We start from the raw sequence: 27,123 nt of genomic DNA on the forward strand, positions 1-27,123 counted from the left end.
CTCATTATCACTTGGCACCACCTGAGCACCATTACAGCATTACTGAAGCACCACCAAAGCATCACTCAGCACCACCTCAGCATCACCGAACAACACCTCAGTGTCACTCAGCACACCTCCACACAAGCACACCAAGGCCTTAGCACTACGTCAGTTTAACTCAACATGACCTGAGGACGAGCGCAGCCCCACCTCTTCACCAGTGCAGCACCACCTCACTACCAGTGCAGCACTGCCACGGCATCAGCGCAGCACCACCACCTCCGCATCAGCGTAGCACCAGCACAGCATCACTCAGCGCCAGCACAGCCTCAAGCAACACCAGCGCAGAATTTCCTCAGCATCACTCAACACAACAACAGCACCTCTTCCGTATCAGCACAGAACCACCTCCGCATCAGTGCACCTGCAAAGCACCAACTCAGCACCAGCTCCACCACCTCAGCACACCATCAGTGCAGCACCACTTCAACTGAGCACCACCTCCGCATAAGCACATCACCACCTCAGCACCAAGTTAGTATAACTCAGCATCATCTGAGCATCAACACAGCATCACCTCAGCACCAGGACAGAAAAATTAGAAGACATTATATATGTTAATTCTTTTTTTAATAGGATTGTTCTTTTGTACATAATGTCTTCTTAGTTATATATAAGGTAACAAAAATGCTTATAACACTTTATTATAACTTTTCAACATGCTGCACAGCAGCCACACTGCTCTACAACATAGCTTAAACACATTGGCAAAGCCAATAGCTCTGCCAAAACACTTATAAGGTCCCAAAGGCGAGACCTATTGGCTATGCCAATGCTTGTTTGAGTTTCTTATTCCTCAAAAGGGGGTCATTTCTTATATATATCTCTTTACATGGACTTCAATGCTCGGTTTTACTTACAAAAAAGTGTCAATCCTAGTGTCACATATTTGACAGAAGAATGCCACTTATACTTACTCAGAATTCACTGAAATGTCACAAATGAGCAATCTGAAATCTTTGCTGCTAGGGTAGTATTGGCTACTTCGTTTCTATTAGGCAACTAGATTTTAAAAGCAAAACCGATAACCGAGATATGCTACGAAATAGAAGTAGGACTACAATTTTGCAGCAACTGCAGGGCACAGTGTCTTAATTGACAACACTCGGCAACAGAGAATACATACAAAAATGAGGCACCAAGGGGGAATTAAACCAAACTTTTACACTCAGAGTCAACTGTGTTAATTCAGTGAGCTACTAGGCAATCCTTCACTGGTGCAAACGAAAACGTGTCCCTGTGTTTAGTCAACTCTCTTTGAAAACCTACTCATGGGCTAAATTTCCGTAAAATTTGCTAGGCCATATGTTGTAAACCTGGGAATGCTTCAGATTCTAACCCCTCCGCAAGGAAGGCGTAAAATTGGCGCAACAAGGAGAAATACCTTCATTTCTTTTTGTTTTTTTCCTTCTTTCTATCTGTGCTGCATTTTGCAGCAAACATAGGAGGAAAATGCCATCAATTATTATTTTTGTGCAGTTATTCCCTGTGTATCATTTTCCTGCACAAAAACAATCATCCCTGCAACGCAGACAACCATGCACCATGGTGCAAGGGTGCCGCATTGGCGCTAGGCAGCCTATTGTGCGCCAGTGCATAAGAAAGCACAGGGATGCGTCGTATTATTGTAAATATGACAAATTCTGACACTTTCCTAATGATGCAGCTCGGCGCAACAAGGTTGCTTGCAGCGCTGCATCATTATCTCGTTAATATGCCCCTTAGAATATTTGAAATTGAATAGTTTTTCACCTAAACTAACACTAATGGCCAAATTCCTAGGTTTCATCCTGGACTAGAAGCGAACATTAAACCCCCACATCAGAAACTGCATGCTCTGAAGAAAAGAAATCCCCAGTGAACATCTAAAAACTGAAGTTACGTTGGCAGTTGTTTCAAAAATTGACTTTGGAAACAGCATCTTAGCAGGAGCTGCTCCAAAATGAATCATCAAATTCAGAGCCGTTCTAAACTTGGCTGCTGGTCTGGTTCATTCTGCAGGTAGGTACAACCATATCACACCCATGCTTCGAAAACCTCTACTGGCTAATCATCACAGCTAGAATGATGTTCGGAATTTGCTATCTCATGTATAAAGTCATTCGTGATAAAACCCTTCCAAACAAAGCAATCTTTGCATCATCTCTGGGGGCACGGGTGGTCTTTGAAGTCAGCAATCCCTTCTCCTAGAACCTCCGAACATCAAAACAGCCACAGCTCAGAACAGCCATTCTCTGGAGAAGCCACAGTAGCGAGCAACTCGTTTTCTCCCAAGCTCAGAACACTGACCCCCTCAATCTTCTGTACGGAGCTCAAGGCTCATCTTTTCAGGCCTTTCCTAAACTAAATGCCACAATGACTCTACAGACTTATTTATGTAGCGATGAACGCGCGCGGACTAAATCTATGTACTGCGCATTTGTTTTTCCTTCTCCCCATCTCAATGTGATCCTAAGTTGTTCTGTGTTATGTTATGTTATGCTAGTTTTTGTTATGCTGGTTTTTTTTTATAGCGCACGGCTACTCAGAGAGTGTCCCGGCGCTTTGGTTGCACACCTATTTCATAACACAACAAGAGGGAAAAGAAAATAAAAAAACAGAAGATACAGAGGAGAGAAAAAAACAGAACCCAGGGCGCAGCTAAGAGGTGAAAAGCCAAGTTTTAAGCCCTTTCCTAAAAGCCAGTAGGTTAGACGTGCTGCGTAGCACCACTGGCAGCATGTTCCAAAGCTGGGGGGCTAGCAATCTGAAGGAATGGCCTCCAATACGTGCCCTTTTGACACGAGGAACATTGGCAAGGTACAAGGACCCTGACCTCAAGGACCTGTGTCTGAGAAAGAGCCTCCGCCCTGGTTTACATTTCTGAATTTGAAAGCAGGTACACCGAAGCACAAGCCCTCAAAGAAAGGCATCATCATTAAATATTGATATTCTAGAAGGGCTCAAAAACGATTCCTTTAGATCGTAACGCTGAAAGAAATGCTTCAGCTGATAATTCCACCATGTGTCCTGTCCACGACTTTATGCTCTTTGATTTTTAATGAGTTATGCAGGCATTAAGGTGTATTTTGTGTTTATGTTTGTTTTCAGATTAATGCAAACCTTTGCAAATTAAATTATTCAAAATCCAGCAATACCTCCATCTGTAGCCGTAATTACAAAGGCTGAGGTATTGTCAGTCACATGATGAGGAAGGTGAAAATAATATGTACAAATTGGAAAATCACAGTATTCCATAAAATTATTCAATGACCACAAAATGGATAACATGCATTTACAGTGTAATTTCTATAATACATATATTTTATGAAAAGCCCAACAGCTCAGGGTCTGCTCTGTTCAGACATGCTAGAACTTCTTTAATCCACCTTTTGATCTTCAAACAATTGAATGTTGGTTTCTGAACCCTCTGTTGAATGTCACTCGTCCTTGACATAACACATAAAATGTGTACCAATGATTCAGAACTGGCAGAACAGATATGGCACAGCGTATTCCCTTGCTTTTGTTTCCAACCAGACCTACAGTTGAGAAGTGGGAAAAGACAGAAGCACAGTCTGGCAAATTTGCGCTTCTGATATCTATAGAAATGTATGCATTCCTGGCCTTGATTGAAAACATATGACTAAATTGTGAGTCATGAAAGTTGTTTTTTCCCTTCTATTGTGTAATCTTTCTAACAGGATATTAATTTCACTTGTTTCATAATTAATGATTTCGACTGCAAATGTGGAAGTGCTACATCCAAGAGATCTGAAAGCCGCAGGTTTCTAATCGACAGTTCTAGATATATTTTCCTGCCAGACACCATTATCTTGGTATTTTTATTTATTATTGTTGAACTTGTTTGCTTCACAGTAAATTTCCAAATTTGGGGGACGTTTTTGCATGCCAAGTGCTGTCTGATCAAGAATAACAGGACTGTTGGCCTTTGGAGCATGGGGAATGATAGGCTACCAAATTTTGAGGGAATTGTATGTGTCTCTTGAAGAGCTGTATGTACTAAGGTGAGCTATATACAAGTTAAAAAGCAAGGGAGCTGAGACACATCCTTCTTTCAAACCTTTCTTCATAGACACCTTATCTGAAGTTAAAGATATGAGGGTCCTTATAGACTATTACCATGCCTCGGAGTACAAAGAAATATTTGTCCTCAGTAACTCAGGCATTAATGTACATTATTGTTAGAGCAATATGACAGTCTTTGGGTATCACAGAATTTATACCACAATGTATTTTTATTCAGCCAAGCCTACTGTCAGGTGAAATGTAGGGGTGCACCATAAACTCACCCCCGCTGGCAGAGTTTTGCCCTCTTTGCACCCCACCTAGAGGGCGGAGTTCAAGAAAATCACCACCAGCCGCCAAGTGTTTTTCTCATGCGTGAATCTCCAATGTTAAGTTGGCGAGCGAGAAAATTTGTGCGCTAGGACAAGTCCCAGCTCGATGTCTCAACACAAGACGGTAGCAGCAGGTTCCAACCACTCATGTTGAGAAAGCGGTCACTCAAGTAAAAAACCTACCCGAGCAACAGGAAGAAGCAGAGCCCTCTAGTGAGCCACGTTGTGCCGTTCGCACTGATTTTACAGTGCAGGACAAGCTCCCAGCACTAAAAATCAGCGACATACCAAAATTCCACAGCTCGCTGAATCTCACAGAGTTTTTAGGTAACTCAGCGAGTTCCACCCCTAGTGAAATGTGGATATACTGTTTAAGTTTCTCCAGGAACAGACACACATCTTCACATTTATCCGAGGATGATTCTGCCAAAGGTGGAAAAATACCGTTCAAGTACATCGCTTTCTGTGAACTGGTTTTTTTTTACATGTAAGACAATGCTTCTAGTCATTGATACCTAGCCCTTTAAAATAGTGAACATAAGGATAATTCTGATCCACTTCCCTGAATTGATATTCGGAAACATGGTGGTCCTTAATACCGAACTCAAATATTTTTTGGGGTTATTTCATGTTTTCACATTACAAGTTGATAACTCTGCTAGTTGTGGAATCACCACAATAGTTGAATTTGAGAAATGGTCTCAGATTTGAAACAACAATCCTTGGCCTCTTGGTTAAATGGAAGTAATACATCTCACTAAAAGGACAGGAAGGGCAAGAATATTCTAGAGATCCAGTAGTATTGTAACTAGAAATGGAGGGTCACTATCCATAGTCTGTGAAACAAACCTTGGATTACATTCTGCTCAGAGCAAATGACAGCTTTAAAGTTTTCAGAATCCAATTTTCCCAATTGAGAAACTTTAACTCACAATGCCCAGATTTAGGGGTGGTGATGCCAGCCCGATTTAGCATTGATCACCAGGATATCTTCACCCCTTAATTCCAGGGATAGTGTAATGTGGGGATAAGTGGTGGATTCCAGAAAGAGAGGACAGAAAGGTAGACTCCCAAGCCTGGCAGCTGAGGTCTGAGGGACCTGGTCACCAAGGAACAGGAGGCCAGGAGAAGTGTAGACTGGCTGCTGATGTGAACTATGGGCGAGTGCCTAGCACCACTGGGTGGTGTTATCTACTGGTAGAGTGTTATATTCTGGTAGATTTACCCGAACATAAAGTGTGCTAAACACAGGAAGCCAATATTGGACAAGTCGATTGAAGGCGGATATACAGCCAGTTTTCATACTTATGTAACTAAACTCCAAATCCAATAAACTCATTTCACAAAAATAATAAAAGAATATCTCATGTTTCATTGGCATATTTTCATCAGCACAACTTGTTGACATTAAACCACCAAGCAACAAAGAAATTTCAATTTACATAATGCAATTTCTGCCAGACGTTTTATTTCTGTGGATCAGCATTTCGTGAACACCAACATAACCTTTTGCAATAGGTAAATTATAAAAACTGGAGTCAAAGCTTTTTGTAAGGAATGGATTGGTGTGCCAGATTTTAACTTTCCAGTATAACAACGATTTACAATTCCTCACCAGCTAGTCGAGAACCAATAAAGATTTTATTTCTAGGACATTTTATAAGAAGTATTTTCGATGTAGAGAAAATGTCCACATTGTGGTTTGTGCTGATTTTTTTAATACATTTTCTGTTCAATTAAGGTAGATACCCTTTAGACATTAAATGTTTGTCGAACAAAATTAGGTAATCACCAATGTTTCATTTCCAAACCCAACTTCATTTATTGACCTTATTAATATTATTTTTTGTTGCTAGATCTGTTTCAGATTCTTCACTCCCACCTCACAACTCTTAAGTGCTAACTGCTGATGCAATAACCTATAGATTATTTAAGTAGTGGGCTCCACGAACTCAGTTGTACCATGGTACTTGAATATCTGTTGTCTGGCACTCTCATTTGTCATTCTGGACATGTGACCTGCAGGTCCATAGGCAGGCACAACTCATGAAGCGTTCCTTTCAGCCTTGTATAATTGCATGGCTGCATTTAAGATGGATTTCTAAGTGCTGTATATGTATATCAAAAGTTTTAACAAATGCTTCTGTTTCCCTTTGTATTGCACCTTACAGCTACACCTTGCTATGACGCACAGCCCGACTCTCCGACCACCTCATTCCCCTTGAGTGTCTATATAGCTGCTTCACTACGACCACATCCATGTTTATGAGATATGTACTTGGGAAAGGGAGAAGCACTCCAGTCCACCCAGCATTACTGAAATAGGTCAAGATAAATCAAGAAGCAATAGAGGTGTAACCAGAATCTCCTGGGAACTTAATAAAGTTCCTGTCATTTGAGGAGAGCTGCAACTGATGTCACCATTGGGAGAGATAGATGAAGCCTCCTGGTCGTTACCTTGGAATTTTAGGCCTAGTTGCCCTGGAAATCATCTCACGGGATATACTTTTCATGAAGCTGGATATTCTTCTTGCCACGGAAGTCACCAAACCTTGAGTCAGTGATGTGAGGAATGCAACATGGGCTCCTTACCAATTGTGGGTTCGTCTCACCCAGTACCTTCTTAGTGTGACCACAATCATTGTCCTTTACCTTTCATGGGGGGCTGAGGAAACCATCACCTAGACGTAGACGCCATTTTCACTGTTCTCAACCTAGCCTGATATCACCTCATGTGATGCCTGCTTTAAATGTAATATAATTATAACTTGCCTTCCACCTATCCCCTGGTGCCCTTCCCATGACCCTTTGCGATGAAAGGATCAGGATTCTGCCCGCTGTCTCCTGTAGTTATCTTTTCACCCAGTGCCAGTGACACCATCCTATTACCCCTGAGAAGGTATCTACCTGCTACATCAGGAACCTAGATAGGTCCTCTGTGATCTCAGCCTCGTCCCATGGGCCATGGATGTTGTCCTTGAAGGGCTGCAGGCAGATGAGGTAGTAGGGGCAAATGAAGGAGATGGAAATCAGTAACAAGACAAATAGCAAGGCCCCGACACCCGAGATGGTCAGCAGCCCCACTGTGGCCGAGAGGGCGAAGATCACAGTGACAACAAAATGGCAGATAGGGGTGTGGGCCTTAAGTTTCTTCTGAAGCGCAGGCCAGAGTGCAAATATCTGAATGGCAAAGGTCACCATGACAAAGGTGTGTAATGACTTGGGCAACCTGGAGGCTAGGCACACAGAAGCAAAGATGGCCATGTTCAAAGAGAGGGTGCTGGATACAATGGCAGCATTTGCCCCGTAGTCAAAGAAGATAAGGTGTCCAAGGAGCATGAGCACTGACATGGCATAGATAGTATCTGTACTGATGGACTCAGTCAGTGTCTTTAATACAGGGGAGAAGCCGTATGTAAATGCCAGGAAAACCAAGGAGCTCTTTAGATCAGCCCATCGGGTACGCTCATTCTCTCGCCGGCCTGCCCCATAGTCAACCACATCGAACAAGATGTAACCGGTCAGTGAAGAAGCAAGGCTAGCTCCAAAGAGCCACTGAGGGTCGAGCGAACCCTGGTCCATGTACCACCAGATGACAGCAAAGACAACCACACTGCAGAGCTGCTGAATAACGACAGCTGACTCAAACACCACAGTCCAGTAGCTGTAGCGCCGAACATAGATGTTCTTCCGCAGTTCCTCCAGAAAGCGTTGGTCCACATAGTTGTCTGGGAACGGCTGCCGCTCATATAGAACTTTTCGCCAGCCCACCGCAGCAGCCTCCCTAGGGCTGTTCATCTCTGCTTGTTCCTGCTTCTCTTGTAAGGATATCCCCATGACAAGGGCAACAATTTAACAGAGGGAAGTCAAGGAAGAGATATTCCAGAAGGTGTTCAAGAATTTGCAAGTCAAATGCTCTTCAACCCTTCCCAGTAGAGTAGGAAACTTCAGAATCCAGCAGGAAAAGGCAAAGCAAACATTTCCATCTTCAGCAGAGTATGCCTTCATTCTGCTCCCACTGCCACACATCTGCAGACAAAAATAAACAAATGATTTTAAGTTCCCAAAAGAAATTTCTAACATAAACCATAAAAGAGGTCATGATCTCTTCTCTCTTAATCATTGTTCTTTTTGCCCTCAGTATGTTACAGAGGAACACTGGGAACATATTCTACGCATTGCAAATCTCTGGTTTAAAGCAACTATTTTAAATGTTATATACCTCTATAACCAGCTAGTGATGCTAGCACTAGTACAGATCACAGAGAATATGTTTCTTATAGCACAAACTTGAGCTCAATTGTGATTATGTGGTGAGGGAGGCTTTGATGTTTGGAAAAAACTACCCAAGTGTCCACTCTGGTAATGTAAAGCCTCCATAGCAGTGGAAGCTATCCCTCTGTCCACATACTGTGCAGTTGTATGATAAGAAGCTGTAATGGCACCCTAGTGAAGAGACGGTTGGGTAAGCCGTCCTTATCTTTCCTTAACCAGGATAAGACACCCATTCTTCTCTTCCACTGCCCATGAGAGGACTGTGGAAGCCAATCTGCTGTTCCCTGGCCTGAGAGCGCGCTATGAAATCCATTCCCCACTTCCCCTACTAAGAAAAGTGTTGTGAAAGCCAATCTTTTCATCCCCTGCCAAGGAAAGAGAAATCGAATCTATACTTCTCTTCCCATCTTAAAAAGAGGATTTTGGAAGTCATCCTTCTAAACCCTGTTTACAAGATCGAAATAGGACCCATGCTTATTATCCCTGTTTAGTAGAGAATATTGGTAATCATCCTCCTTACCCTTCCACAGTAAAAAAACAGAAAAAGCAATCCTTCTCTCCTTCTCTCAGGAGAGAGCGGTGGAACTCAGCCTTCGTAGCTCTGAGATGCCACCCTTCTATTATTCTGTTAAGGAGACAGAAGCAGATACTTTTGTTCTCTTCCCTATGGCGGAAGCATTCTTTCTCTCCCTTTGCCCAGGACACAGCTGTGGAAGCCATCCTTCTTACCCCTGCTTTGCCCGCTTACTGATTTAATCATCTCAACTGAGAACCCTTAAATGCCTCATGCTCGGTTTCTTCAATAGGATATACTTACCTTGCCAGTCAGATGTGATATGCCAATAGGGATGTAGCACACTAACCCTAGCAGATTCCAGGGAAGGGAAAAAGAGGCACGGGCGCTTGGAGTCAGCTAGCCTCCAAGCTAACCTGAAAACACAACAGAAGCGACTCCTAGTGTCCTGAATGAAACCCAGACGATGGAAAGTTAAAAGAGGGATGGCATCTCACAAAAAGTGAAGGATTGTCCTCAGATACCACCAGAGGTCATGCTTCATCACTGGCAGTCCTCACTCTCCAAAAACTCGCTTTGGTGCAGAGCGGGCCCACACCTGGAGACAGGAATGACATTCCTTCACTTTTTGTGTGAGATGCCATCCCTCTTTTAACTTAGCATCATCTAGGTATTAGTCATGACACTTGGAGCAGCTTCTGTTGTGTTTTCATGCCAATAGGGATATCTGCAGTGCCCTGGAGTACATTCCTCTTGTAGCAGTACTGGGATCTTTTGGGAGGCTTCAACATGGCCTGGCTCCTTCTGCACTCCCTGCCTAGCAAGAAGGGGTTTTATATCCTCTCCAAATGCATTTCTCATTCTCAATAAATGTAATCTTTTTAAAACTGTGTGTAATTTTTCTAATGACTTATGGAGCAAAATGTCTGCTTCGGAAGGGATAAGGATCTGAAACAGAATCTTGAAGATTGCTCAACGATTAAAACCCTCAACTGAGGGACATCTAGGTTGAGAGATTACCATGATGAGGGTCCACTCTTCCAGTGCTCTTGAACTGTGGATGAAAAAGTCACTGCTTTCTTTAACTAGATTCGAGCAACCAGCATGTAAATTGGCATTCTACCTCGTAAAAGGTGTGAATAGTCCACCTAACAGCTAAAAAGAGCATCATGTATGTAAACAGTCATCCAGCACCTAGAGAGTCGTACTTCACGGGGGGGCTGTCTAGGGTATAAAGGTTCTATCTAGCATGCAAATGGACAGTCTGGAGAATATAGATATAAAAGTACAATGTAGGACTGCCTACAACTTAAGCACGTAATAATCCTAACAGAGAAAAAAATCTTGCTATGGCATACAGATGTACATAATGTAAAGAGTTCTCATGTACAAAAGGGTCTATTTTGTCTACCAAAGCTCTATCTGTGGCACAGCATATGTGCTATATAAAGGGCCTACCTAGTACATATAGGGTCTATCTGGTAAATGAAGCATCAACCTGGAGTTTAAACAATCTTATTTAGTGCACAACGGTCCTGTTTGGTGCACAATGGGGTATATACCAAGTACAAAGCGTATTTAGAGCATGTAGAGTCGGGTTAGTACATAAAGAATATATCTGGCATATAACGGATGTTTAGAACATAAAGGGTTTTTTCAGAAGTGTATGTCTGGTAAAAAAAAATGGTATTGAGCACACCAAACGACTATCTAGCGCTGGATCTAAAACATAAACTGTCTATTTAGTATATAAATGGACTAGGGGTGGGCATAATATTCCATACCACCCGCTGAATTTTGGCAACTCTGCTTTACTCTTGCAATGCGGAGTTTCGGCCAAATTCCTTCAATCGTCGCGTAGTGTTTTTTTTATTCTTGCGCGCAACTCCAGACCAGTAAGTTGGCAAGCACCACCGAGATCTGGCGCCCCCTAGCGTGCTTTCAGGTCACCAGAAGGACCAGCAAGTTTTTTCTAATGTGGGCGGTCTCGACTGTTCACAGTCAGAAGGTTGCCGCTCAGGTAGAAAATCTACAGAAGTGGCAGCAAAATCAACTTGAGTACCTGAGCTCTCTGTCACACCTTGTGGGACCCTCCTTGCTGATTTTTCAGTGCGAAACGAAAAACACGCTACCAGCGCTAAATCACAGCATGAAGTGCCTATTACTACCTGTTGCTAAAACTCTGCAGAATCTCAGAGTTTTCATGTAACTCGGCAGAATACTATGACCCCAAATTCTGCCCACCCCTAAAATGGACCATCTACGCATATGTGGCATATATTTTGCTTTAGAATGTAAAGAGCTGGTCTAAAGCCTAAAGGGACGAACTTGAAAATAAATGGCTGTCTAATATATAAAGGACCTACTTTCATAGAAATGGCCCTCTTAATTATTTATTAGGGAACAGCACTGTAACATTCAGATTACAAATGACAGACATAGCATATGAGACAATACACAGGTACGTAGGACGAGGACACTGATGCATATGTGTAACTAAGGGCAGATCTAGGTTCTAGACAATATGCTATGCATAGATTACTGTAGTGTAGCAGCTAGTACATTAAGGGCTAATGTGGTAAACTTGTTCTCCTCCCCTACCTACTAAGCCTCTCAGAATGCCTGTCTACATTCTATGCTGTACTTGAATGTTCCACACTTGTCAGTTGATGGTCTGGTCGGCTGGCGAGGTGTTTTGCGATACTGTAACTTAATAAACCTATACTGAAACTACTAAGAAGTGTCTTGCTGCCTACCTGAACACCTTACAACAGCCAACAAGTGCATAAAGTTTCTGGTGCTCAAAGGTTCCATCTAAATTAAACATACAGGTTCTATTTAGCACACAAAGAAGGCAATTTACAGTTGGCGGGCATGCTGCCAGGTCACTGGTGACTATGGCCTCCGTCCCCTCGCAGAGAACTGTCCTCCGCATTATGGTTCTGAAGGAAGAAAAAAAAAACAGGTAATATGCTCCAATTGAGTGGAGGTCATATATTATGTTTTCTGTCTAGGTCTGCCAGGCTTTTCAGAGCAGTACTGTACAGGAAGAATTCAAGTCAGGGCCATGTTAAATAAGCCTGGGTTACACTTTCACAGCATCTTCATTCTTCCAACCACAATCCCTGTACAGTTCATAAGGCGCTCCTTTCATCTCAAATCATCATGGCGCTCCCTCCCAAGGTATCATTCAGCCATACCTTTTGTCCATGTATTTAAGAATACCCGATGGCCCTTCTCCTAGGAAGTGATGTCCAGTAAGGCATATAATATACATTACAGCAAGCTTTGCTGGACCTTGAGTAACAACTGGCGCTCATGCAAATATCAGCACACACCATCCGTCGCCAGGACATTTAAATATATCACCCGCCCTGCAGTAGTCTCAAATTTCTGCTTAAATACCTAATTTAGAGCTGGTTTATCCTTTAATTCAAATACCTATATTTTGTGTATTGTACTATAAATTCGGAACTACACCAGCATACAAATGGGGGGAAACGATTGTGCTTAACTAATCATCAAGAACCAAGATCGCATGAGCAACATTGTCCCGTTTCCAATAATCTTGGGGGCTGAACAGTATCTGTTCCGAATTTTCAGATGATACAATATATAAACAGCATATTTCCTTCAAAAGGACTCCGCAAACCACCCCGAATTTGCGTCCAATAAATACTATCCATACCTGCCGCAGTCTCTCTCCTGTCTCTCAGCTTCCATGGTGCTCACTTCCGGGTTCCAGTCGTTTCCGGTGTTTTGGTATCCCAGGTGACAAAGCGGCTACTCGCCTCTAATCCAGTCCCTGCTGCGCATTTTTTACTTAGTTTCAGTTTGCTGTCGCTCACAGCGCCACCGCTGGGGTTGTTTCACTTTTCGTCTTGAAGAAATACTTGCAACTCTTTATTAATTTCGTACAGCTCTATGGTGTTTGTTGTTGTGAACATGAATGTCAGTACCCGGGATCTGGCCGTTTCAACGATAGTCCACTGGCGCCCTCTCGTGGACTTTTCCATATGCCATCACGCTTTTCGTCGCTTCGCAGAGAAATGTGTACTCAACGACTCCAAAAGAAAGAATCCTGTACTGTTCATAGACGCAAACACGCTAGCAACCATGCACAGAAACACCCAGTGTAGTCACGGGACTCCCTATTTTTAAGCTAATATTTATGTTTAGCTTTCTTCTGTACCGTTCTCCTGTTAGATGCAAATAGAAGGGGGAAGAAAATGTGGGTTATTTTTCTCTGCAAGTCTCCCTTCTAAATTAAGGTTGCCACTTTTCCCAGAGAGAATTTTATTTATTTATGCATGCGTTTTTATATAGCGTGTATTTTATTTACCCTGTGGTGTCAGAGTGCTTTACGATAGAACGAAGTAAATTACATAAGAAATTCAGAGCAACAAGGTAGTAGGTGACAATACATATATTTACTGCAGCAGGGCTTTAAGTGGGATGAAAAAACTGGGGGGTTCTCAAAGGGGCGTGGCAGTGTAATTAAGGACGTGGCTTAAAAATACGTAAGCTAAAAATCTGTGTTTAGTGTAGCGTTCTAGTGGTCCAAGGGTCTCGGCTGAGCCCCGGAACCACTTGCACACTTTGTTGCACCTTCAGGCCAGGCGTGGCCTGAAGGCTATAAATAAACGGTTGGAGGTCGCTCGTGACTTCCTGTCCAACCAGAGCTCCATGTGTCTGTGTCACGTCATTACTGAGGCAGAGTATAGGCCTTTGCATGTAATTCGCCCCTGCCCTGTATTACCCCGGGGTCTATCATCGACACAAACCTACACTGGCGACGAGGGTGGGATTGCCCTGTCCCTACCTGAAGTGCCTGCTGCAGAATCGAGAGCGGAGCAGCGAACCGAGCGCAGCTATTCCCCCGACGACGACACACCTGTCTCCGTCCAGAGTCGCAGGCGACCAGGCGCTCCAAATCCGGTAAGCAGCGAGGGGCCAGAGCTGCATCAGGCACCGGGAGGAAGAAAGAAAGCAAGCGCGAGGCCTAGCAGCGCTGCGGAGGCCAACACAGAGACCCGCGCATGCGCACATGCGAGCCAGCACCGCGAAGAGCCGGAAACGCACAGAGACCGCGTGTGAAGTCCCGCGCAGGCCCAGCAGACATTGAAAGCATCGGCAGAGCCGCCGATGAGCAGGAAAAGGTCGCGCACACCCGACAGGCCGAGGCAGCAGACAAAAAGGTTTTGAAAAAAAAAAAAAACAAGCACTGGCAAAACCAAGCGCCATCACGCAAGCAGAGCAAAGACATCACCCCAACACAGCGTGCAGCACCAGGCGCCACCTAACAAATGCCTGACGGACCAGACGACAATGCAGCGCCGCAGCAGGCCGCAGCGCCAGGCAACAATGCGGCACAACCACAAAACAACACAGCACAACCTCCACCCCCGCAACATGCGCAACACGCGCAAGTACAAGCGCTGCCACCATTCAGTGGACTAGCAGACCCCTCAACTGCCGCACCCAGGTGGGCCACATGGCTGGGGAGATTAAACAATTACTTCATAGCTACAAGGGAGAAGGACAACGAAGTGAAACGCTCCCTACTCATTCATTTCGGGGGTGAGGAGATATACAAGGTGTTCAAACATCTCCCGGACACAGGGGACTCAGATAACTACGACGCTGCGGTTCAAGCTCTGAACGCACATTTTGATCCTCAACTAAACCCACATTATGAAAGGTTCAAATTTCGGCAATCTCGGCAGCGAGAAGGCGAGACCATGGACGCATTCCACGCTCGCCTACGGGAGCTCGTCAGCACGTGCGCCGAGGACGATCAGAACAAGGAAGTCACCGCCCAACTAATTCAGGGATGCCGAAACAAGCCCCTGAGGACGCTGATCCTCCGACAACCCAAAATCACGCTAGAAGAAATTCTACTACTGGCAAGGTCTCACGAACTATCCGATGTGCGATCATCAGCGATGGAGGTGGCACTTAACACCAGCACAAACCCTGGAGTGACAATCAAGACTGAAAGAGTCGACGCGATCAGGACACCCGCGAAGGGCGGAAGAGGCCGATGGCCAGCACGAACGCCGAGAAAAACCACGTGTGGCTACTGTGGACGGGAAGCACATGACGCAGAAAGCTGCCCAGCACGTGGGAAGACCTGCTCAAACTGCGGGATCCCGAATCACTTCTCCAGTGTGTGCCGAGGAAGAGCCAGAGGGAGAGGACCGTCCAGCAGGAAATCGCTTTGCGGGGGCAGTCAAGCAACTAGAGATAGACGAAGGACATTCACCGCGAGACATGAGACCACAGTACCGACGGTACGACAGACTCGATGACTCATCCGACGACGAAGATGACGAATGCTACTTCGTCTCATTCACGAGCGACCTTAAGAGGCGGCGAAGACCCCAGCCCAAATGTAACATCCTCATAGACGGCTCCCCGGCTGTTGGAGTAATTGACACTGGCGCAACAGTTAATGTCATGGGGATCCAGCATTACAAAAATCTACACCCAAAACCCAAACTGATTCCATCGAAAGTCCGCATATTCACATATGGCGGGAAGGAGCCGCTCCCGCTGCGAGGCAAAATGGTAGTCCAAGTAAAAGCGGAAGAACACGAAGTTACCACGACATTCCATGTGGTGGACAGAGAAGCAGACCTCCTCGTCAGCAGCCACACGGCAGAAGACCTCCAGCTCATCGCGTTCGCCAACGCGGTGAAATGCACTCAAGTTGACGAGCTACTATTGCAGTTCCCAAACCTATTTCAAGGCTTAGGCATGATCAAGAGGCCGCCAATAAAACTACACATCGATAAGACAGTACAACCCATTGCTCTCCGGCACAGGAGAATACCGTTCCACCTCAGAACAGCGGTGGAAGATGAGCTAGAAAAGCTGGAACAACAAGATGTGATTGAGAAAGTCACTGGCCCCACCCCGTGGGTCTCACCGATGGTGATTGCTGAAAAGCCCCGCCAACCGGGGAAAATACGAATCTGCATAGACATGCGCATGCCCAATAAAGCCATCAAGCGTGAACGACACCTAACACCGACAGTCGATGACATTTTAGCAGACCTCAACGGAGCCCAGTGGTTCTCTAAGCTCGACCTTAACGCCGGATACCACCAACTTCGGCTGGCAGAAGAGAGCAGATACATAACGACATTCTCCACACACCTTGGGCTGCGAAGGTATAAGCGTTTGAATTTCGGCATCTCGTCAGCGGCCGAAATCTTTCAGAACACGATTAAAGAAGTGCTGTCTGGATTGCAAGGCGTACTAAATGTCAGCGATGACATCCTCATCCACTCAAAAACCAGCGAAGAACACCACCAAAGGCTGCGGGCTACACTAAAACGGCTTTCAGATCACGGGGTCACACTGCACCGTGAGAAATGCAAATTCTTCCAAAAGACCATCGAATTCTTTGGGTACATCTTCGACAACCAAGGAGTGAAAGTAGATCCACGAAAGTCGCACGCCATCAAACACGCACCAGCTCCATTGACAGCGTCGGAGGTGAGGAGTTTCCTCGGAATGGCGCAATACTGTGCGCGTTTCATTCCCGGGCTCGCAACGATCGCTGAGCCACTCCGTGCCCTAACCAAGAAAGATGCCCTATGGAAATGGGGCTCCGAAGAAGAACAAGCGTTTGAAAAAATCAAGACAGCACTGTTGGACACCACGACTCTAGCGTACTTTGATACAGCCAGGAAAACCGAAATCCTAGTCGATGCCAGCCCGGTAGGGCTCGGGGCCTTACTCACTCAAGAAGCAGAGCCAGGGGTCTGGACACCGTTAGCGTTCGCCAGCAAGGCACTAACGGCCACCGAAGCTCGCTATTCTCAAATCGAGAGGGAGGCACTGGCAGTAAAGTGGGCCTGTAACCACTTCCATCTATATGTGGCCGGATGCCCTTTCAGACTAGTCACTGATCATCAACCGCTGATACCTCTCTTCAGAGGAACCGCACCGCATCCACCTCCCAGAATCGAAAGATGGGCAATTCAGGTACAACAGTACCACATGGACCTAGTTTACCGACCTGGAGAAAAGAACCCAGCGGATTTCCTATCCCGTCATCCAGCAGCAGAAACCATGGAATCAAAAGAAGAAGAGACGCTGTTTGAAGAAGAAATCAACCTCCTAGCGCAAGGTGCGTGCCCCCAAGCCATGTCAATCCCCTCGATACTGGAACACTACCGCCAGGACAAGGTGATACAAAAGGTAATAGACACCATCCAGTCTGGATCGTGGCAAGGATTTCTGAGGGACAACCAAGACTGGCCAGAAGTCGATCGCACTAGGTTGGGACACATCTGGAAAATCCACAACGAGCTCAGCATGGCAGAAAACGGACTGGTCCTCAGAGGACGCCGCATACTAATACCCCTAAGTCTGCAAGAACAAGCCACAGCGCTGGCACACGCAGGACACCAAGGCATACGAAGGATGAAGGGTCGAATGAGGGAAAAAGTGTGGTTCCCAGAAATGGACGCCAGCATTGACAATTTAGTAAAGAACTGCCGGGCATGTCAGCTCACCAGCACCCATGAAGCCCCTGCACCCATCATCACCGAGGAACATGCCCCAACACCTTGGTCATGGGTCAGCATGGACTTTGGGAGCTTCCCCGATGGGCGTACAACAGTCGTGCTCATCGATTCTTTTTCCAAGTATCCGATTGTAGAACTAGCAGACTCCACCAGCTTCAAAAATGTCCAGCCAATATTAGACAAAATATTTGCCATGTTTGGACGCCCCCAGATACTCAAAACGGACAATGGGCCCCCGTTTCAGGGAAGCGAGTTCCATGAATTCCTGAAGAACCTAGGAATCCAACATCATCGCATAACGCCGCAGTGGCCCCAAGCAAATGGTGAGGCCGAAAGATTTATGCGAACAATTAACAAAGTATTGAGAATAGCCGGAATAGAAGAGAGTGACCCAGAAAAAGCGCTACAACACTTCCTTGGCGAGTACAGAAGCACACCACATAGCACAACACAAAGGACCCCGTGGTCATTGATGTTTGCAGGAAACTGCCAAGACAGCCTCCCGATGGCTGACGGATGGACAACAGAGCAATACAAACCTGAAGAAACCCAAAGAAGGAGGAGAGTGAACAATGACAGAGCAAACAAGAAGAGGAGAACACATAGTCGAACACTAGCCCCGGGAGACACAGTGTTGTTAAGAACTCGGTGGCCGGGAGGAAAATTCAGAACACCATATGAACCTCACCCCTGGGTTGTCAAAACCACAAAGGGAACTGCAATCACTGTCCAGAAAAATGGAGAGGAAGTAACCCGCAACATATCCTGGTTCAAACGGATCCCTGCAAAATCAACAACAGATGAAGGAAACTCCGAAAATTATATGGACATCATAACCCCTGATCGAAACGAAGTTCATGAGCAAGCAACACCACCTGAAGGAGAGAAGACCCCAGTAGTTGCCACACCTCCAGCGCACTCCCCAATGCCGACAGTAGTTCCTGCGAGAGGAAGGAACATGTACCACCTGAGGCCAAACCCCAGACCCAGCCAAAAGATGGCAGACTTTGAGTATGAATAATGAGCAACCTCTGAACTCGAAGAAACAAGAACTAATTTGGGGAGGGATGTAGCGTTCTAGTGGTCCGAGGGTCTCGGCTGAGCCCCGGAACCACTTGCACACTTTGTTGCACCTTCAGGCCAGGCGTGGCCTGAAGGCTATAAATAAACGGTTGGAGGTCGCTCGTGACTTCCTGTCCAACCAGAGCTCCATGTGTCTGTGTCACGTCATTACTGAGCCAGAGTATAGGCCTTTGCATGTAATTCGCCCCTGCCCTGTATTACCCCGGGGTCTATCATCGACACAAACCTACACTTAGCATAGTGTGCCGCCCAACTTGTATTTAGCTGTTTCTGGCATTGCATCCAGATATATGATATAACAAGTAACGCCATACCTATTACAAGTCCGGATTATTGGCTTTGTGAATGGTTGTTAGTTGCATAAGATAAAGAAACAATAACTATGGCTTATATATAATATTGAAAAAGCTTCCACTTAACCCCTTGCCTGCGGGGCTAATTCCCCCGCTGGCTTGGGGGCGGGGGGCACGCACAGCGCCCCGGTGCTCATGACAAGCTGTACGGTGGCCGTGTGCTCATGACGAGCTGAGCTCGTCACGGCCAACCCCGTTTCTTCAGAACGTTCAGCACAGCAGGGGAATTAGCCTCGCGTGCGAGCGTTCTGACCGTTATGACGAGCTCAGCTCGTCATGAGCACACGGCCACCGTGGCTCATGACGAGCTGAGCTCGTCATGAGCATGGGAGGGGTTAAAGCCCTGGTGACACCAAGACAATGTTGCTGCTCCTGAGTTTCGAAAACAGAAGGGAAATTCAGAAAGGAAAGGATTTCCCTTCCCCTACACCGCTCACCTGGCATGACGTCATGTCGTAACTTCTCCACTAGTGAGAAGTGAGCAGTGCACATCGATGTGCCTGCTGTCACTGCAGCCATGGCACAAAACAGAACCCGAGAGAGACCCGTTTCGAGGCCCCCTTAAAAAAATTGCTGGTGCTCAGCACCGGTGAGACCCGGCCCACTTAAAGCCCTGAACTTCAGTTACTTGTTGTGAGAGTTGCATATTAACAAGTTGCATATTCACTCAAGATGACACGTTAAGAAAAGGTGGAAGGATTAGGGTCCTACAAGTCCATTTTACATATTTGCAAAATTGAGACGGAGGAGGGTCGTAGTAGCTTTTGTGAGTGTAATGTTACAATCAGGGTCATGACCCGGAATAAGGGGATGTGAGCCTGGTGGGGGGCTTGGTGAGGAGAATTATTGATAGAAGTGTCTTTAGGCTTAAATGACTAATAATGACATAGGACTTATTCCACCTCCTACTTAATCTAGCGGTTTCCTATGCTTTTCCCTCCAGATGGTTACCGCCCAATAAGGACAACTCCTTTCATCCTGAAAGAATCTTATCTCTTCTAAATAACTAGGAATCCCACTTAATGATACAGGTAACAGCAGAACCGTAACAGGGCAATTTAATTTTGAGGCTTTACACTTTCTAAGTAGTTTTTTTTAACTTCAACAGCAGAGATACAGCCGTTAAATGCATACATAGATGGGAACCCAATGTCTCCTCCTATATTTCACCAACTATATACTATTATTAGCAATAGCTTAGAGAGTCATATGCCTAGCATCCCATATGCTCATTTTCCCTCTGACATAGGGAGAAGATGCCATGCCAGTATCTGTCCCCACCTAGCTAGCGCCTATTAGGCTACCAGTTCGCAACATTGTGTCGAAATCTAGGCTTTTATCAGAGAAGTCTAAAAGACCATAACCGGATTAAGCTCCCATAATTGAGTTAGTCTGTGTTTTTGTGAGCTTGTATGTAGAGACAATTGTGAAGTCGTAGAATATATAACTCATGTATAAGTAATAGTCACAATACTATACTGCTTCTTAACAAGATAGTCAATGTACCTTTGAATTACTGTTATGCAGAGTGTTCTTTTAATTTAGACAATTAACTGTATGTATATCTATTGTAGGACACCTATAAGGTTCCAGTAACACGACAGACAACGAAATAATAGTCTTGATAAAGGTGGCACACAATAATACGCAAAACCACCGAAACGCGTCGACGCAAGTCTTTGTACAATTCATGCTTTTTCCTCCCCGGTGTATATACGATTGTGAGGTTATAAAACCAGGGGATGTTGAAATATTAACTGTGAATGTACGCTTTGTAATTTCTAATTTGTATGTTTTACAATTGAGTTTTGTCTGTCCCTCATTTTGTGCTGGTCACAAAATTATATAGTATTGGTCAAATTTTAACTGTTTTTTAGCATTCTTTCCAAGTGTAATTGTAAATTGTCTTTTATTGTTTCAATAAACTGTTATGTAATTCAATTTTTGATTATTATTTTAGCTAGTGTGTTTATTTTTAATTGTGTTATAGCTAAATCTAAGCTTCTCCTGTACACGACCCAAGGGAATCACTTTGTTTGATTTAGAAGTGTCTTTGGAACAGAAGAGTTTTAAGGTCTGTTTTGTAAGACCGGAAAGAGGTGATGGTGTGAAGGTTTAGAGGTATCAAGTTCCAAATTCTAATCGCATTACCTGCAAAGGGTTGCGCCATGAGTTTTTCCCTTTTAAAAGTGGAGGTTCGAGCAGTTTTAAAGTCCTGCAGAGCCTTGGTATGCCACTTAAATAGAATTTGTATAACATCTCCTGTTGCCATTTTAACATGGCCTTTGTGTCTTTGTTTACTTTAGTTATGAGTCGGGGATTGTTAAGGCAGCTCTAAAACACATTTTAAAGTGCTTCTCTTATATTTACTGTTATAAGTATATACGGATAAGGGGAAAAATACAGATTTTCCAAATTTTGTACCAGTGGGAAGATACTGGTCACGCCAGTGGAATAAACGGCCAGGTGGAAACTCTATTCTAAGTACACTTAAATACTGGCATCCATGCTCACACAATAGCCTAACCAAGTGTTCAGGTTACTTCGTTACATTTTAATACTTATCTCCACTTACCCGCACTGAAACTTAATGTCGCAAAGTATTCAGAGTTTGACACTCAGCTGCAGGCCCTATTAATATGCAGCAGGTGATTGAAATATTTGGCAGCCCTGTGATGAGCAGGACAAGAGTCTGATTCCATACCTGCTAACTCACCTGCATTCAGCAGGTACCACCCTCTTTTTAGGTCGAGGCTGGCCAGCGCATGCGTTGCTCTGTGAGCCATGCTGTATTGGAGTATGTACTTGAAGCCACGCCCATATTTGTCATTTGCATGTGTCATTGTCCTTCATAAATGCTGGCTTCTGATTCATTAATAGGCTTGTTAGTCCCTCCTTTGTACCGCCTTGTCTTCATTTGTATCCTCCCATGAGGACTGGCCCTTTTACTTCTGCTGCTACACGGTATGTCTTATTTAGTCTGCAAGCACTACTGTATTTAATTATTTTGTCCTGCAGACAAGTCATGCTTCCTGCACGAGGCACCTTCAAGTTCCAGAACGGCAGATGCTCATTTCTTGGTATGCGCGGCTGCCAAAATTAACACAAACTCACAAATGGCGCCTGCTGTTCACAGCCCGTCATCTCTGTCCTGCCCATGTTGTTCCTGCTTATATTTCACATGCTTTACTTAATTTCGTTTTTAACAGCAGTTCGCTCCGCCCCCAGGGCTTGGACATGCTGCAATGCTGAGCTCATTATCTCCTCACCCATCCTTGCATAAATGAGGGAACTGTCCAATTATATTTGGTTCAGCATACCAGCACAGCAGCTGCCTCCCCACCCCCCACTGCTTGGTATTTGTAGGCATTGTGGAAGTTTAGGAGCAAAAAATATATAATTCGGTGCCTCTATTATTAATATGTTCACTACTAACACCTTAATTGTAGCAGTACATAAGTATCGTTTTTTTTTCTCCGAATTTTCTCTGGTTATGACAACATCGCAGATGCAGCGCTTGCAATGCAACAGTTCTCGCATTTGCGAGAGTTTAAGCTATTGACATTGTAAATGACAATGCCTTCAATTTATCTGTTTTAAAAAAATGCATTGGCATTTATAATGCTAATAGATAAAACCCTCGCAAATGGGGCCTCATTTCAGCAGGTTTTGGTGCTGGGCAGCACTGCAAGCAATGTCGCTGCGCTGCCCTGCGACAAAACTACAGAGCAGGAATGCGCACCATCAATAATTTAGTGCACATTCCTGGGCCTCAGTCATGAACAGTGTTTCAGCGCTGTGACAAGACAGCGTTGCAACACTTTTCACTACCCCCTTCTTGCGACACAATAGTGCACTGTATTCACTGGACAGCGCTCCATGACGCAAGTAATGACAGATACGTCTGGAATCCTGACGTATCTGTCTGCTCTAAAGTCACGCATTGCTGAAGTCGTGTCACAACCATGATGCAACTCCAGCAATGCATGGGGCCAGCCTATACCTGTGGCAATGCCTCACCCGTACGCCTGCCATGAGGCAGGCGTAAGCTACTTATACAGTGCCGTCCTTGAGGGATGCCAGGGTGTTGGCGCAGTTGGAGATCCATTGGTGGCGGTTGCACGCTGCAGTGTCATCGTGTGTAAGCGTTGGCGTAGTGGTGGTGCTGAGGGAGTTAACGACGCGTTCTTCGGTGGCATTGATCCAGATGCAAGGTGGGGTGATGATGGCACTGGTGTACGATGGGCATGGTGAAGACGTGATGTATACAATGATGGTCAGTCCAGGAGTGTCCGGTGGTGTGGCTGTAGTTGAAGTTCCCTCTGGCGGAGGAGACGTGCTTGACCGTGTGTCCTGCTGTGTGGTTTGCTGCGGTGACTAGCTGCTTGAGTCCGATGTTGGCGGACTTCCCTGGCTGACTGGGAGAGCCTGGGGTTTAATGAGGTCTACAATGGTATCTGAGAATAGGGGTCCATGGTCCAGGGGGGCCTGCAGGTGAGGGTGCCTCAGAGGATGGGGTTGGGGTTGGGGTTGGTCCAGGTCTGGCAGTTGAGGTGTTCCATGGTCACCGTTGGGTCATTAGAGTGCGTGGTCAGTCGGAGTGGGCTTCTGTAGGTGATAGCAATGCCTTCTCCTGGGTGGTCGGGGTGGTCCTCGCGGGTGATTTAGTAGCCTTTCAGTGATGGCGATGGCGATGTCCAGTCCAGAGCAGATGTTGGTCCTGGCAGGTTATGTGGCATCCAGGGTTGATGGCGAGGAGGGTGCTGGTGATGTAACAGTAGAGTGTCCGAGAGGAATCGTCTTTGGTGCTGAGCGCGGTCCAGGGGCAGATGGACGCAGACAGGCTTGCCTTTGGCACGGGAGACGTCCATCACAATGCAGGCATTACATTGTAATGCTTTTACAACGCAACTCCAATAACGCAGGTGCCTTTATATCGCATTCCATTACAATGCATTGTGAGGACAGTAATGGGGTATTTTTAAGTTTTGGAGTTGGTATGGGTTTCGGGTGCCGGAGATGAAATTTGGGGTGTATTATGGGATAACATTTTAAATTTGGGGGGTGTTTTGGGGTCAATTATGAAAATTGGGGTGTGCATTTGGGTCAAATATGATTTTTAGACTGTGTTTTGGGGGCTCAAAGAAGAATGTTAGGGTTCTGGGTTTGCTTTGGGTTGCAAGGTTTGGTTTTAGGGTTGCACTCACTGAAGTGGGAATAGCAATATTTACATCACCGCTATCCAACACCTTCCCTACTGTTGCAATATGCCTAGTATTAGTATGCATTGTAATGGAGTGCGATGTAATGGTATGCATCGTAACTTTATATATACCTTTGGCACACCAGTGGTACTCCCGCTGCGCATGACCCCACAGCGGCCGCCATTAAGAAGTGCTGGGGGGGGGGTTGACTGGACAGCTAGGAGGTTGGAAATGTCAGAAAGGACACTGGATAGGGCGTGGACACGGGGGGGGTTGGGGTGAGCGGGTGTTGTAAATATTTAAATGAGAGAAATCATACCCCGAGGCCAGGTCCCGTGTCTTTGTTGCTCCTGCTCTCCTAAGTCTGCTTCCAGGAACAGGAAGTAGGCAGCCAGGCTCCCTCCCCTAAGCCAATCACAATGCTGCAATGCGTCTTTGGGATTGGTCATTGGCACCGGGACAAGACATTCAGCCAGAGGCTGGAGGGGTGGTTATGTCCTCCATGCTGCATTTCGAAAAGGACAGAACGCATGAATGCTTTGGGCGGCCTGAGTGGGCCGACCGAACAGTTATTGCGCACTTGGGTGGCATACCACTCAGCCCTTGCCCTGCTCCGTGAACAGAGCAGCACTACCCACCCTCCCACCCTCAAAGGAAACATAGCATAATTACATCAGGGAGTTATCATCATGCAATGATTTTTCCTCTTCCTGCACTGCTTGGAAGCAGTGGGGCGATGCTCTTCCGCCATAGTGGATGAGCCGCCACTGGGGGTGCATCATCTACAGGTGCTAGGGCTCATCGCCATGGCTCATTGACTCCACAGCTCCTTCGCATCCCACTCCAGGCTCCAGACACAGGTCCAGCGAGGCATCTAGGCTCTAGGCACAGGTCCAGCGAGGCATCCAGGCTCCAGACGTAGGTCCAACGAGGCACCAGGCTCTAGACAAAGGTCCAGCGAGGCATCCAGGCTCCAGACGCAGGTCCAGCAAGACATCCTGGATGTTGGGTGACTTCAGGGGTTGTTGATGTGTGCTGCACTTGGCCCTGGCTGTTCCATTCTGCATTTCATTGGCATTTTTTCCCAATTTTCTATTGGCGGTCGAATGATAAGCTATTTTTTCCAATCGAGGCAAAAAAAACACAAGTTGGGCTGACTAACGTGCGTTATTTTTCCGCTAATGGGCCTTTCGTTGATTTTTACCAGCTAACGCCGGAACTCCTATCGCCATCACACTACTGTTAGCTGCAGTTTTCACTGCTGATCCCTGAAGCTATCTACATGTAGCGACGTCTTGTACAAACGTCGCTAACAAGGCGATAGTTTTCAGTGGTACACAGCAGTTAGAAAACTGCTGCTAACTAGCGTTAGCGGTAGTCTTCGCCAGTCTGTGTACATATCTCCCATGGTGCCACAGATACGGCAATTAGGTGTCACACATATGGACAATGAAAACATGGAAATGTTATTCATGAGCAATTAGAAAACTTGGCAACTATGTTAACTCTACGGAGGGCACACACAGGTGCTAATCTGAATGTAGCATGTTGCGTTGCTGAGTCTCTTTGCTTCTTCTTAAAGCCCAGAGCTCTGTGTGTTTGTCCCTGCCCCAACACTTCTGGTTGTACATTCAGAGAACACACACAAGAGAGGAAGTATCATCATTTGTGTGTCAGAGATGTTGTGCATTGATAGCACCACACATCCCGATGACCTCACCTCTCGTCCACACATTATTAGTTGATATTCTGGGCAGGGCATGTCACCTCCTTATTTATATCACTTTGCTATCAGAATTACCATAGCTTAGCACACTGTACTGTATAAAATCCAAATTTTTTCAATTTCAGATGGCCTTTGCTGCCCTGCCAACCCTGTGAAAATCACTAGTTTTAACAAGTACAAATCTGTTAGAGGGATGATGTGAGATTACTGATAGATGAAATCTTGCTGGAACCATACACCACCTCTTTTACAATCACAGTGGGGGCAAATATTTGTTTTATTTCATTCTGTTTTATATAATTTCATTTGGGGATTTGTAGATGAAGGGGCAGTAATTTTCCAAAGGGAGCTGCCCTGGAAGTGGAGGGAGCAACCACAGAATATCCTCTATGTGAATGGTTGAATCGACAATAACCCTCTATATTAATAAGGCAAACGGTGGTCGCTGAAGGGGGAAGTGTGAACCTCTACTTCCTTGGACAGAGTAATTTAGACCTTCAAGAGACTGGTACTAGTTCTCAATCTGGACAGTTTAATTTAAATGTTTTAACAAAATAGAAAAAATCATTCAATTTTTGTACTTCAAACAATTTGTAAGTATAGCATGATCCGAAATGGCACATTGCTAGTGAAAATAAATGAATGTAAAGTGTGTGGGTGCTATACAATCTATGTGCATAAAATAGTGACTGATACAGAATGCATAAATAGTTGGTACACACTCTTACAAAGAGAGAAATGCTCCAGAATCCAAATAAAAACAGTACAGTATAATTGTGTGAAGTCAGCGTTTCGACCCTAAACATACTATGTAGTAAGGGTCATCATCAGGATGTAGGTTTGGGAAGCACCTGCCCAATGTATCAGATGAATGCAGAGTTATTTTCTGAACGCTAATGATGCATGGAAGGCTTCAGAGTGAAACTGCTGCATGGGACGACTCCGGGTTGGCTGCCCAATCTATGATATGCGGTACTCAATTAAAGTATTTATGCCACTATGAAGGAATCCTTGTTGAAGCCATGTGTTATGCGGTAAATGGGTCT

The 27,123-nt window shown here is 45.4% G+C and overlaps 2 protein-coding genes across 3 annotated transcripts in view; one reads left to right on the forward strand and one right to left on the reverse strand.

Annotated features, from left to right (window-relative positions):
- The window catches only part of LOC147747824 (uncharacterized), a 325,452-nt gene that overhangs the window by 78,825 nt on the left and 219,504 nt on the right, over positions 1–27,123 (forward strand). The window lies entirely within an intron of this gene.
- PIGC (phosphatidylinositol glycan anchor biosynthesis class C) lies at positions 5,831–12,963 on the reverse strand. The gene is made up of 2 exons (XM_086956271.1): positions 12,860–12,963; positions 5,831–8,411 (listed from the first exon to the last, which is right to left on the reverse strand). Exon 2 carries the CDS (start codon positions 8,217–8,219, stop codon positions 7,293–7,295), a length of 927 nt encoding a protein of 308 aa, XP_086812397.1. The 5' UTR covers positions 8,220–8,411; positions 12,860–12,963; the 3' UTR covers positions 5,831–7,292.

Source organism: Lissotriton vulgaris, chromosome 1_1, assembly GCF_964263255.1.
Source record: "Lissotriton vulgaris chromosome 1_1, aLisVul1.2, whole genome shotgun sequence".
In the NCBI taxonomy this organism is placed as follows: Eukaryota; Metazoa; Chordata; class Amphibia; order Caudata; family Salamandridae; genus Lissotriton; species Lissotriton vulgaris.